We start from the raw sequence: 15,095 nt of genomic DNA on the forward strand, positions 1-15,095 counted from the left end.
CATGAGAACCCAAGATTTAATTTGGGAACCATCAGAATGAGAACCTAGGTTTTCATGAGAAACCTAGTTTCTTGTGATTATGCGTCGAACCGCTTGCCATAATAAACGCTTGGCCAACGTTTCAACAACCGTCGATAGCCCTTTAGATTGTAACCAAACAATATTTTAAAATAGGATAAGGGGTTCCCACTTTAAATACATGTATACATATATCGCCATACCCCTTTTAATCCGCAAATAAAATATCGCTGTATGAACTGTAAGGTGTTTCGTGTAAAGTCATTTATTTTTATACATTTATATTAAACACACAGTGCGCATTTAACCTTCAAAATCACAAGTTATGTAAATGGATATTTGAGGCATTATAATAAGTTAGATTGTTTGTTCATTGATAATGGATAAGCAGTTCACATTCGTTTTTATTAAGGCTTCTTTTGTGATAACTCCAGCATAGTTCAATATCATTTGCACCTGCTGGCCAAACGTTCGTGATAATAAGGCGATAACGTCCAGTTCGTGTGGACGTGAGGATATAATAGCGTCGATCACATACTGGACCGTGCACAAGTTTGCTTAGCACTGCTGGAACCCGCATTTGTTTACATTTACACCGTTATATGTATCGAATGTGTTTAATCTTATTTTAATATAGGATACTGAAGAGCTTACGTATTAAGTGTAATATTAATAGTGCGCTAGCATTTTCACGAATAACATTTATTCGTATAGGTTTAGACAAGTGAATATCATAAATGATGTGGTCAATTGTGTTACCGGTATGTGTTTGTTTGTCAACCCTATTTATGTGCAATACTAAGGCGGAGGAATACAAAATATGTAAGTAATAAAATAACAAATTATTGATAAGTTCAAATATCTTATCAATATTTATTCACGTGGAGATATATTTATTATTATTTTCTTAATAAAACACACTATTTTTAAATATTTAATATATTACATATGAATTGTAAAAAAAAATCGTGTAAAAATTAAACATATTTTTGTCGAATTCGCATCATGTTCGTCAACAACATAAGATAGTGCTATTCTCTTAACAAAAGATGTCTTGGAGGATAGAACGAGAACTATCAATCTGGTAGACGACCATGTGTACGGTGGACAGATAGTCTTCAGCCACATTGACCATGCTAATGCCACTGAGAGTCTACTAGGGCATAAAAGCTGTAGCAACCTTCGGAAAAAACGTGGAAGCCATCCCACGAAATTGGGTAAAAACCAACTGTTCGAACCCCAGGGAAGCCTGACAGGGCAATATTGGAGCCAACTGGGGGAACGCCGTGGGGGTAGCAGTCGAGCAATCCGTCGGAGTGAACATTCGGAGAGTCATACAAGTGAATACTGCGTGTACCTACTCGGGGGAAGGGGTCGGCCACACAGGATCATGTTTCATGTGGAGCAGAGCGTCACCGACCAATCCATGAACAACACATCGGTTATAGATGTGATTGAACACAATGGACTTGAACTCGGTAATATGTGTATGTATTGATCAAATAAACTGCGTAATGTTACCATATTTAAATATGCAAAAAATGAAATTATGCGAACGGATAGGACAAATTACATTTATAAACTGAATAAAACTAGAACTGCTCTTAATACTGGTTTACGATATAAAGCTGTGATACTATCGCTTTAAAATATAATTCATTTATGTATTGCTTTCATTCTGTCTTTCTTTCTTTCTTTTTTATTTTCTTTTTTATATCATATTTTTATGTATATAATTTATTATGATTTATTTATTTGTATTTATTAATTTATTTAATTACTTGTTAATTAATAAATAAATAAATAAATAAATAAACAAATAAATAAATAAATAAATAAATAAATAAATAAATAAATAAATAAATTGATTAATTAATTAATTTATTTATTTATTAATTAATTAATTAATTAATTAATTAATTAATTAATTAATTAATTAATTAATTAATTAATTTATTTATTTATTTATTTATTTATTTATTTATTTATTTATTTATTTATTTATTTATTTATTTATTTATTCCAGAACAAAACGCGTCCATATGTAAGCAATGCAGCACAGATGGAAGAACGTACACTACCACAGGAGACAGCATGGTCATTGTGTTCCAGTACCAACCAGTTAACTGGACATTGTACTTTTCCGTTTTTCATGACAGTTGTGAGTTCATATTATCTGGCAGTAAAATAATGTTCAAATGCTTTGATATCTAACAAAAAACGACTTGAAGATTCATTATAAATGTAGTCAGACAAATGTCACGTTTTATTCAATAATTCACAAAGATAAATTTGATAAATCACGATTTGTAAAATTATGATGTAATTGCTACTTCCTTTATGTTTTGGATTGTGAATGTCAAGACAAGATGTGTTTTATAGCAACTACTCAGGAAATCAGGCTTTTAAGTGACGTTCGATATATAAGGAATAGCATTCGTCAAACCGCGATCACATACGTTTTTCGGCGGTGGGTTCTGTTCTTTTGTTGGTGATATTTAATCTATTAAGTGCAGTTACATTTAATCATACCGTTTTTGAGAGAGGCAAAACGCGCGTTTTCTGTAATTGCAGATTTATGCCGTTCCTATGAATACTCCTGTACCAACCACCGCTGTATCTTCTTCACCCTCAGCTGTAACGGTCACGACCCGTGCGGCGACCAGTCAGACTGTCGCATCTCCATCCCAGCTATAGCGACCCTGGCTCTAGGTTATAATCACTTTCTACCTTTCAAAACCAGACATGGCGAGCATGACACTTTACACAATCATTAAGCTGATTTTAAAACGTTCATATCGATCCGTGCTTTATGTAGTAGTAATTGTTTGTTTTTACAACTGTACATCACGACCACAAACATTTACATGTTTCAAAACCCGCCGTAGCAATGTTAGCTTTGTAAAGCAAAAACAATATATATTATGCATAAAGTATTCTTACAGAATCGGTCAAAGTCGTCAAAGGTTCCATAGTCATGTAAGATCGAAGATAGTGAGACTGCCAGTTGACTTTTAACATGTAAATACATATACAGTACATGATAGTGAATGTATTAAGTAAACACACAATGTCAGAACACTTCACCATAGCCACGTGTTTGTATTGCAGGTGGATTCTGCGCGCTGGGAGTCGTCTGTCTGCTGCTGTACATCTGCATGAAAAGTCGTCTGTCCTCAAGTTGGAGTTCCTGGGACAGACAGCCCAGATCATTCTCACCTGTAAGTGTCATACACAATCGCTGCCGCATTAGCGCTTGAAGTTATCGGCTTTTGAGAATTGCTGCACATATTAAATGATGATCATGCGGGATGACGACAAAAATCGTATCCTTTTTCGTTGCCTAGAAAGCAACCATGTTTATAGTATGTCTGCCTTTATTATTAGGGTAACGGGGTTCCAAGAAAATAAGAAGGCAGAAGTATTAACATGAAGTTTGGGTATAGCGGATCGTTCGTTTCCTTCCCTAAAATTTACGAGTCCAATATAATTTAATTTCACTTTCTGCTATATTTCTTTATCAATACTGCTACATTACAATGTTGGAATTAGTATTAAGTGTTTTTTTTTGTTTGTTTAGGCAAAAGCCTTGTTGAGTATCCAGTCATTCACTCCAGCAACTGTCACCATAACGCCTGTACAGAGAAGATGGAGCTACAAGTACTGATGGCTGAAAGATGTTCTGGACATACTTTTAACAATATGTTCAATGAAAATGACCCCAATCAGTGATTGAGGATGTACGAAGTGAATAAACAAGGGTTAGGTTTAGGATAATAGTAAGAGAACCGCTAGGGAAGTGCATGCAAATCCATATTCTGATTTCGAGTACCAATTATCGAACAACCTTATGGTCGTTCGAATAAGTGGCAAGGTCAGAGCAAACGAATAAAACATTGAATTACAAAGTAACTTAAATTTATGCCTATGGCGGGTAACGAGTGTAACAGAGAAGCAATAGTTTGGAGCATAATCGAAATGACCCAACGATAGAACGTTGTCTATATAACAAATATTTAAAGATAGAATTACGCTAAAACAAGAATAATTGTAATTCAATTGTTATTCAATAAAGATACATGCGTACGTTCCCCGAAAGGTGTAAGCTAGTTCTTGCTTTGCTTGGACGATACTTCCCGAAAATCCTTTATCTAAGTCGCGAGAAAGATACTGATGATACAAGTGTATTTAAACATCTTTAACGTGTTAACAGTAGTAAACACACGAACACACGGCATTGTTTTAACAAATGTGCGATGCTGTTTTAACACTTTTTTTAATGTTTTTGTACGAATCATATGTATTTCGGTCACGAGGAGATCCTTGATACAACTTTGGTAGAACTTCAAGTAATACCACTCTGAACAACGGCTGTTCGCAACAAACATCGAATCGTTTTTCGAATTTCGAATGTCATCTGAGGCAGATTATTACATACTCAACCGACACATGAGTACGAGAATTTCAATAGCCTTTTCTGCTCACTTGGACCACCTCCGCCTCTATTTGGCTACACACATATACAAGGTCAACATTTACTGATATATGGTATAATATATTATTGCTTTGTTGCAATTGTCAATAAGAGATAATTTAAACACGCCAACGACATAAGAATAAAATAAATCATTAATTCAGAACTTACACAGAACAATACAACCTAGATGGTTCTGTTAAATCAATTTTGTATTGACAAGTAGTACATACATTCGAGTGTTCGCCTCAACATGTAAGTCCCATGAATGTTTGTCTGGAATACAGTGTTCATTACATGCTTTTAACAATTTGTATTGCTTATATAAACTTTAAAATGCAACCTACAATTAAATAGACCGAATGACCTAGTGATTTTAGCAATATAATTTAAATCCAAAGGTCAGTGGTTCAAGTCTGGGTGGGTTAACTTTTTTCTAACTTAAATTCTAGTATAGTTTTATATTGATCCTTTTATGTCCGATGTTGTAATACATTAAAAGAACTTCGAAAAATGACAACATAGCGAGGGCGTCTTTCAAATACGCTTTCAAAAAAATTAACTTAATATCGTCCAATATTTTTATATAATGTATATACATTTGGAATATATGTATTGACTTCACAATGTTTTATCTCAAAATGTATAGATATTCCTGTGAACAGTTACCACTTCAAAAGTTTTATTAATAGAACTTTATTTTTCCAAATCTTTTGTGAAGAAGCCAATTATAACATGTATCAATATGATGTATCTCTAACGGACGAAATATAGATTTAAATTAATATTAATGTTTGTAAGTCTATGGTGTTTGCGTACGTTTACATACAGTAAAATAACTAGCAGAATAAGCTTCCCATATTTATTTTTATCTAGTTGCGAGCGTCAAAGTGATAATTACATAATTGGTAAGAAATGAAGATAATAAACGTCGGATAACGTAATGTAATAAATCCGGATTTTCATTTTACGACTGAAATGTGTACACACTTTGTTTTAATCATACAAACAAGAGATTCCCAACAGATCTGTATACATTTCTAATTGTTGCATCGATACTTATATTTTGTTTTTATTAAAGTATATTTCTAAACTAATGGTTAAGTACCCGCGCTCGCAGATATGTGTTGGATACCACAGAGATAGAAATTGCCTCGTGTTACTGCCTACAACTATCAGCACATTCTTTTCCGTACTTCCAAGGCATATTGATAATGGTCAAATATTACAATTTGATAACAAATTATTCTACAAATATTTCATGAATTTTTAAACATATAACACAAGCCCACTAGATATAAAGTTTGCTTTATTTGGCTGAATATTTCCTGGTTACATGTCAAATGTCTACCCGACAATCTCTGCGTCAGAGCTGGGTCTGTGAAAAAAAGTTCGGCAAGTAGATAAACGTTGTCACAATCTTAAAATCCCGAAAATTAAATACATGGCCTCTATTTTGTGTACATAATACTGTGCTGACACTTTCTAATTGACGTGGTGCTTAACAGAGTTATAACAATGTAAATTGCCTCAATTTTATGTAAGATACACTGTTTTGTAGGTGAAGATGTCATTCTTCCATTGAAATTCTCCCACACATTTAACATGTAAACGTTGTTTATGCGATGCTTTTTTGCAATGCGATCTATTTAACTATCTACGAACATGCATTGTTTATAATAAATAACATCACTATGTAATCAAAATAATATAGAATTTGATAAATAATGATACGCTACCCGCGCTTGCATATGTAGAACTCGAGGTTGTCACACGGCTGGTCATTCCACTGGTATCCATAATGGTTGTGGTCCCACATCACGACGCAGTCTTCGCTTCTGTAGCAACACAGGGAAAGCGTTAGAGATATGTTGACAAAAAATAAATAAATAAACAACGTCAATCGATAGTTTCGTAAATAAATAAAGGCAGGAAAAAAGTTTGTAAACGATTCATGTTACTGACTTTTTCTTATATATACATAACAAATTCAAACCATTCGATGTTAAAGCAGAAAAAGACAAATCTCTTTATGCTAAGCATATTTCCTAGTTTGCCTACTATCTTACTATTGTCTCACAATGGTCATTCCTTTTTACCATTACTTTGTGTGTTAATTATATTTTAAAACAACATACACTATTTGTAAACAATAAATAAGCCAGTTTAATATACCCGATATCTAATACTGTATACGTATCCCATGATAAAGCGAATCAAGAACAAGATTGCAGATGTGGAAGCTCGGATTGCCTGTAGAGTTTCAGGTGAATAAAATATTCTAAAGGAAAAAAACAGTGGATAGAATGCTCAATAAAATAATAAAAAATGCCTGTTTGTTTTTAATTCAACGTATTACAGATGTAGTAACTTGATTGTTTAATTTGATCTTTTTGTAATATTGCAAAATAAATGTTCACTTTAGAGATCATAATTCATTTGTATTGTTTTCAAAGGTAATTGGTCCTGTCTTATTGCGTGTAATATGTTTAAATAAAGTATCAAATGATGAACATAGGAAGTTGATATATGTAGTTTTTATCATGATGCGGATAAGAAGGGAACTAAAATATCCATTTGTCGATTAAGTTGTTACTAGTCGAACGACCATAACAGTATTAACTAGAAATGGCGCGGCAGAGGCCGAAGCGTATCCCCATGCCGCATGTTTGACCCAGGGGGCACCACAGGGTTGGTAATATGGACATGCATAGTTGAGATTGACCGAATTGTCATAAGAGATGTTCAGTATCAATTGGAAGTGAATCGGTGTAGAAATGAAGAAGTTAATGTAAAATAACATAAAACAAGAGATTTGTTTGTAAGAAACAATGTCCCCTCCTGCGCTGCTTTGATTTATTTATTTTGTTTAATCATTTGGCAGGTTCATTCATTACCTCCCTTTAAAGCTTATTACTTCCCTTGGATTTGTTTTTTTTACCTTTGACCTTAAAAGATGACCTTTACGTTTCACCACTCAAAATGTGCAGCTCCATTAGATAAACATGCATGTCAAATATCAAGTTGCTATCTTCAATATTGCAAAAGTTATGGCCAATGCACCATACCGGGGGCATAAAGATGAGTGAAAAACTATGACCCGGCCCCACCCCAACTCCCATAACTTTTGACCCTTGGATCAGATCAAAATTCCAAAAAGTGCAGGGTCGCACATATGCTCATAGCTACCATGTGTGTACGTTTCAAGGTTCTAGTGCTTATAGTGTAGGAGAAGATAGTGGCCAGGACGGACGGACAGACGGACAGACATACGGCGAAGATAACCACAATATTCCCACGCTTTTCAAAAAACGTGGGGATAATCAAACGTTTTGTCTAACTGTTTATGCATCATACTGTAGATGTTTTTCATCACAATTTCAAATATGAAGATACTTAATACTTCGTAATTAAGTTCCACATCCTATTTTATACAATAAGAATCCAAGACATAATAATTATTCATCAGTGATTGCAAATAGTACAGTTAAATGGTAGTCTTCAATGATTCCATACAAAAAAATACTCTTCTTTAGTCATTCCTATATTCATTTCCGGAGTATTTTATTTTAGAAATCAAAGTACTGACAGTACTGGTGTGACGATGCTTTTGAAGAGGATTGATATAAAAGCATCTATTTAAGTTTATCTACATCACCACAATTGTGTATGTGGGTACGAAAATTTTGGGTAGGAAAAAAATAGGTACGAAAATTTTGGGTACAAAAATTATGCCAAAAAAAATTAAGTACGTAAAAAGATTTGGTTATGAAAAAAATTTGGGTAGGAAAAAAAAATGGGTATGAATAAAAATTTGGTTACGAGCACAAATTTGGGAACGAAAAAAATTGAGTACGAAAACAATTGGGTACGAAAAACGTAGGGTACGAAAAAAAAATTGGGGGTACGGGGAAGTAGTACCCGTGGGGAACTTGATCCTTTCAGCGAAACTGGGAGGCGGGTTACATTCTCGATCAAATATAACAAGAAATATCTTTAAAAAGGTATTCGACGTGTATTTTCTGTACCACTTATCTTAAAAAACTCTGTTACAGTAAAGCGTTTGTGGGTTATAACATTACGTTTCAGCATATAAATTCAAAACTTGACATGCTCTTTAATTACACCATGCTGTTTAATGTCACATGTATATCATACCAAACTTAATATTTCGTTGTTTCCTTTCCTAAGTTTATGATGCTATGTGTACGGACGTGATTTCACAATCCCATGTGCATGAACATATACTTTTTCTCATTTGATTATTGTTCTTTTTCTCTAGTTCAATAAGCTTAGGCATGTTTGTACGTTAAGTACGGCAATAATTTCATGATGATTCCCGATCGAATGTAGGTATGAGCACATAGTCGTAAGAGCACTTGAATACGTGAGTTCGCCCATGAACACATGGTAAGGTTAACTAAATCTCCGCGATATGACCTAATATGTGTTTAAAAACAGCAAACAATATCCAACAAATGAATGAATTGTCAAACATAGTATGTGCACTGACGTGGCTCTGTAATTTTTGTTTGAAAAGTTTATTAAATATGCAAAATGAGAAATAACGCAGAAGGGCGAGTGTCACAGATATGAAACGGCTATTATGCTGTTTACATACCATAGTCGCTACAACGTTTACAAATGGCAGGTTCGAAATAATTCGTTTTCTTTGCACTCATGATCGCGTTGAAAGTTAATCATACACGTTTTTATTTGCAAGTGATTTTCTGAATCACGACAAATGTCAAATACAATACAGAAATTTGCATAGTTGTTTCATTGATCTATAAACATATAATGGATTGAATATAACTGATTTAAAATTAACGTTTTCAAACTATTATTAAATCTTTTCCGAGAATATGCTGTCCTATTTATAGCTGAGCTTCCTATACCTTTATCAATGATAATCAGCGAGGTGTGCCGATTAGAAAAATCGAGCTATCTCAATCTGACTGGCTCGGTCTTTTACATAGGTTGCCATTGTGAATTTTTTTTTCATGATATGATAACTTAGACGATGCATCGCAGCATCGTCAAAAAAATAGCTTAACATATCATGTGTACCTCGCTGTAATTAAATTGTGTAATATGAAAACGATAGCGATTATTTCTAGTAAACATGATTATGTAAATGAACATTTAATTGTGAGCTGCGAGAGATTTTTAAAGCCCTTAACACTCAAGATCTACGCTTACGCTTACTATAAATTGTGTTAACATAAAAAACTTTCCTTATAACAATTTCCAAAAATTCAACTCTAGATGAGGTATGATAACAAGATACATTATGCTCTTTTTGTGTTTTTGTGGGACAATATATTCAACACATGTTCGCGTACCATACACTTGGAGACACTTCTAACGCATCACTTTTCAATCTTGAATATCTCAGTTACGAGTAAAGATATTGATTTAAAATTTTACATACGATCATTTGACTACGTTCTATGCAAGCTCTTGATAAAATCATTCATCCGTGACGATTGGACGCTTCAGCACATGGGGTAGGTGTGGTTCTATATTTTTGCACGTTAAAATGTTGAAACGCGATTTGATTCTAGTTTTATTTCAATTTAATTATTTTAGGTGGGTTCTTACATAAGGAAAACATAAAATTAATTTACAAAACAATATAGCTCGTATGAATATTCAGGAGCGCCATCGCGCACTTTACAATTTACAGGCAACCTTTCCCACTTGCTAAAGCGTTCGATCGTCACGGATGAATGATTTTATTGTTAGCTTGCACATACTGTAGTCAAATGATCACATGTGCAATTTTAAATAAAAATATTTACTCATTACTGAGATATGTAAGTTTTAAAAGTGTTGCGTTAGAAAAATCACCAAGTGTAGTAAAAGGCGATATACATTTTATTCCAATTTAATTTCAATTTCATAATTCAAGGTAAGTTTTTACACAAGAACAACAAAACATTAATTTAAGAAAAACATTATGGCTCGTATGAATATTCACGAGCGAAATTGCTCAATCGGCATGTTGCAAGCCGGTCAGTTATTAAGACGTGTAAGTTTATGCGTTTTATTTTCACATTGTTATTATTTTACGTTGTACGAGTCTGCGAATTTGACTTTTGAAGTGACGTTTTTAATTTGTTAAGTTTTACATTTTGTTGTTTTTCAATTAATTAAATTTTCAGGAGTTATCAGATATGTGTTGAATTATTCTTGGTCCAAATTTCAACACAATCCGATCAAAAATACGGGAGCTATATTGATATGATTAAGTGGGCGTTAGAAGTGTCTCCAAGTGTATAAGTGTCCGTGTGTCGTATGAATATACATCGTTTCTGGAAATAAAAACGAAATATATTGTGCCACAAAAAAACGAGCATTTTGTATTTCGTTTAATCTAAGTTACCACACCACATCAAGCGTTGAAAATATTGCTATTGCTGTAAGGAACACTGTTTATGGTTAACTTTATTTTACGATTTTTTCGAAATATTTGTTGATTTTGAGTATTTATGTTACTTTAAAGAAAAGATATTGTGCTTTTTAATTGATCTAATGTTTTCACTAGGTACACTTCATTTTGAGAAAACTAACTGCGAACTTAAACAAGGCGTCAAACATATTAGCTAATACAAAAATAAGCACATATTATCTCTATGTATTACCAAATGGTAAAGGCTGTTGATAAAAAATGCGATTAATTGCAGTAAAAACAATTTAAAAAAAATTGAATACACAAATTAGATGCTGCCAAACTAAAACGATTACTATAAGCAATATATGTATTAAAGCATCTTTGTGTGTTTCTAAATTCATGAAGATGCTGTCATATCTGTCAAGACCGAGGCCAGCGTATTTCTTCATTGATTGGTATGACACGGGAAATGTCGGTAATGCAATTGCCACTTCGTTAGATCAGGACCCAACTATACACATTCAGGATGAAAACTGACAATACGTTCATTAAAGGTTATGATCTAATCATTCATCTTTACAGATTTAGAACATATTTAGCAATACCGTATGCTATTGTTACTTAAAAGCTTTTCAATACGCTTCAATAATTGATCGCGTATTGAAAATTTCTAAAAAAAAAGGGAATGTGAAACTTCTTAATCGACGACACGACAAATTATAGCTTAACGTTATAATTTGCTGAATGAAATAAGATTGCAACTAAGTCTATAAATTATAGCTTAAATTGTATTATAAACACATCACTGGTAAAATGAGATAACAAAAATTGAATTCCAGCTTGGTTAAAAATCGGTCATAACGCTTGTCCATGAAGATAACAATAATGAAGAAACAAGTATTCACCTAATCATTGCCTACCTTGAGGTATTGTACCAGTTATTGTTGGGTTCTCCCATGTGCCAGTCGGTATACAGTACAACGTTGTCGCTGGGGTAGTCCCACACCCAGCGACCTTCAACTTCAAGGTCATTGGCGCTAGTCCAGTAGCCAACTTTCTGTGGATCTACACACATATGGGATGATTCGTATTTACATAAGTCACATAAGATCTATGGACGTTGCCACATTATACTTCTTTTTTGCTTGGCTTCATGGAATAGTAAGTTTAGGTCGCCATTGTCTATCTGCTAAAGAATAAAGAAATATACTAAAGCAGTTTTCCTTTCATGTCAACATGAAGTAACCACAATTTTATAAATCCATTAGCTTCAACCCACGGAGTAACATTCTGTTTAAGCCATATCTCCGTAAACTCTGAAAACTCTGGGTCGTAATTGGAATTTTAAAACATTTGCTGTTGAAAGGTATACAGACTAAAGATTCTCCCCTAGTTAAGATCTGGTAGCATCTCATTCGCAATTAGTACAAACACTGTTTTGCATACCGGAACGGTATTAACCACATCAAAGATAGCCTTGCTGTACTTGTTATTCTGTAACTCTAAAAGACCTTTTTGTAAGTAAGTATTCATGAATTGTTTTGTATATCCTATTTTTTAATATTTTACCTTTTCCAAATTACATTTTGTTTTTGACGGTTAGAACAGAACACACCCATAAGAATCAAAATGTTGGTGTAAAACTCCAACCCAGGATTTTAAATAAATGTGAGCAAATCTTGTCGTAAAACATTTCTTCTCAATGGTTTTCAAAACGAAATCCTCCAATTTACACATATGATTTCGGTTGCGGAGAAGTTGAAATAGGATATACTGAACATTAATAAAGTTCTTACGTTTAAGTTCCATCGGTTTATCCTTCCCATAAATGGAGTCGTATAAGGACGAAAGCTCCAAAAAATATTCGATTATTTTGTCCTCTAAATACTCAATATCGTCTATACGTTTTCCAACCAAAACGTAATAAATATAGTTTGCATTTTCGTAGTGGTTGGCATAGTTAAGCTGTTTTAAAAACATTATAATGGTATTCTTTGTTATTCTCGAGTACATAATGTGTGCGTTACCGGAGTCGTTAAGCAGACGAAACGTCTGAAACTTTTGATGTAGCTTATCAAACACCTCCTGTGGAATCTTGCAGTTTTGCTTATCCTGGTACTGCTTTATGCACTCGTGAAAGTGTACTATACGCGAGTACGCGACCTTCGTAACAATTTTAACTCGATCGTAGTCTTTGTGCACCGCCTGGCTTGTTTCAAGAACGTCGTGTTGCGTTGAGCATATTATACAACACTTTTTACTGCTCTCGTCCATTTCAAAATTTCTCGGGTCGTTATTTTGACAGACGTCGCACACCGTCTTTTGCACCGAGAGAGGTTTTTGTATCTTAATGTTCCATTTCTTATCCTCCACCAACTCGGACGAAATGGCCACGTACTGTTGATACAGCGTGTTTTTCTTCTCTTCAATGTTAGCATTTAGCGGGTTGTTCAGAATCGTCATATACTCCTGCACCAGTTCCGTGGTTTTAACGATGAACGCGTTTTTAATGAGCACGCGGCGCTCTAGCTTTTCTTTCGTTTCCTGTAAAAAACGCACTGTCTCCTCCGTAAATAACGGAGAGGAAAGTAAATCGGTTTCAAATGAAGGGAAGCAATTGGAGACTAAAGTCCGTCATTAGAGTGGAAATTAACACCGTAACGTATAAGCCATTAAAAGGTGAATCATACATTCCATTGCCGGGTAAGTTGGCTGCTAAAATGGCAATTATTAGCATGAAGAATGAAGATGGCGAATGTTTCAAGTGGTGCGTAACGAGAGCATTAAATCCAGTTTTTAAACATTCCGAAAGAATAACCGAACAATTAAAAGAACAAGCAAAGTTGCTTCTTTGGGATGGTATTGAGTTTCCAGTTGCAGTGAATGAAAATGTTTTAAGTAAATTTGAAAGAAACAACAACTTGAGCATCAATATATTCGGGTATGATTCTAAAGAAAATGTTATTTACCCACTAATTATCAGTAAAAACGAAAGTGAAAAGGTGATTGATTTGTTGTTGATTTCAGATGGAAAACAAAGCATTATTGTTGGACAAGAAACTTTAACAGATTGTTAGCAGATCGAACCGAAACAGGTCACCACACTATGCACTATTGTAAAAGGTGCTTAACAGGACATCGAACAGTTGAGGGTCTTCAAAGACACAAAGAATATTGTTCATTACACAGCACACACAAATAGTAATGCCAGCAGAGGGAACCGCAGAGTATTTTAAGCATTACTGTAGATCAATGAGGGTTCCTTTTGTGATATATGCAGACTTCGAATCGTTTATCGAGCCTATTAGTTCTTGTAAACCTAATCCAGCGACGTCGTTTACACACAAGCTCCAGAAGCATACGCCGAGCGCGTTTTGCTATCACGTAGTATGCTCTGATGGCTCATTGTATAGTCAAAGTCCTGTAGTGTGTTCAGTTAAGAATCAAACAGATGATGTCGCGCAATTATTTGTTAACTCTGTTGAACAAACCACTAAGGATATTTACAATAAGTTAAAATTTTCCGAGGAAATGATATTCACGAAAGATGATAAAACTGAAAACGATGCTGCAACCACATGTCATATATGCGAAGGTGCTGAAGGCGAGTTCCGATTTGAAGGCAACAATGAAAGCTACACAAAGGTTCGCGATCATTGTCACTTGACTGGAAAGTTTAAAGGAGCAGCACATTCAAAGTGTAATTTAGGGTATCAAATTCCTGTATTACTACACAATCTTTCTGGATATGACAGTCATCTTTTTATTAAAAAGTTAAGTAATGGAGGACAAATTAGCTGCATTCCAAATAACGAGGAGAAGTATATTTCGTTCTGTAAGAAGATTATTGTTGACACGTATACAAAAAGAAAAGGAAAGAAAACACCGATTTATCATGAAATAAGGTTTATCGATAGCTATAGGTTTATGCAATCGAGTTTGGATGCTTTATCAGGAAACCTTACCGATGATCAGTTTCGTGAATTGGCTACGGTCTATAGCGGTGATGACTTTACACTCTTGACACAAAACTGAATCTTTCCATATGATTATGTGAGTTCTGTTGAAAAACTCGAAGAAACGTCACTACCCCCAAAGGAAGCATTCTACTTAATGCTCACGGGTAAAGCTATTAGTAATGATGATTATGAATTTGCAAACAAAGTATGGAAGGCTTTTGGCTGTAAAACAATACGAGACTACCTT

The 15,095-nt window shown here is 34.1% G+C and overlaps 2 protein-coding genes across 2 annotated transcripts in view; one reads left to right on the forward strand and one right to left on the reverse strand.

The window, feature by feature from the left end:
• Window positions 1-508: 508 nt before the first annotated feature.
• LOC127845499 (uncharacterized) lies at window positions 509-4,116 on the forward strand. The gene is made up of 6 exons (XM_052376475.1): window positions 509-840; window positions 1,068-1,496; window positions 2,045-2,179; window positions 2,593-2,730; window positions 3,130-3,239; window positions 3,599-4,116. The coding sequence occupies exons 1-6, from the start codon at window positions 756-758 to the stop codon at window positions 3,683-3,685; spliced, it is 984 nt and encodes a 327-aa protein (XP_052232435.1). The 5' UTR covers window positions 509-755; the 3' UTR covers window positions 3,686-4,116.
• A 1,266-nt stretch (window positions 4,117-5,382) lies between these two features.
• LOC127844719 (CD209 antigen-like protein E) overlaps window positions 5,383-15,095 on the reverse strand; it is a 50,715-nt gene continuing 41,002 nt past the window's right edge. The window contains exons 4-5 of the mRNA XM_052375148.1: window positions 11,810-11,954; window positions 5,383-6,330 (exon numbers count right to left, since the gene is read on the reverse strand). Coding sequence (XP_052231108.1) covers window positions 6,228-6,330; window positions 11,810-11,954 — 248 coding nt within the window. The 3' untranslated portion in view covers window positions 5,383-6,227. The remainder of the gene's footprint in view (window positions 6,331-11,809; window positions 11,955-15,095) is intronic.

Source organism: Dreissena polymorpha, chromosome 9, assembly GCF_020536995.1.
Source record: "Dreissena polymorpha isolate Duluth1 chromosome 9, UMN_Dpol_1.0, whole genome shotgun sequence".
In the NCBI taxonomy this organism is placed as follows: domain Eukaryota; kingdom Metazoa; phylum Mollusca; class Bivalvia; order Myida; family Dreissenidae; genus Dreissena; species Dreissena polymorpha.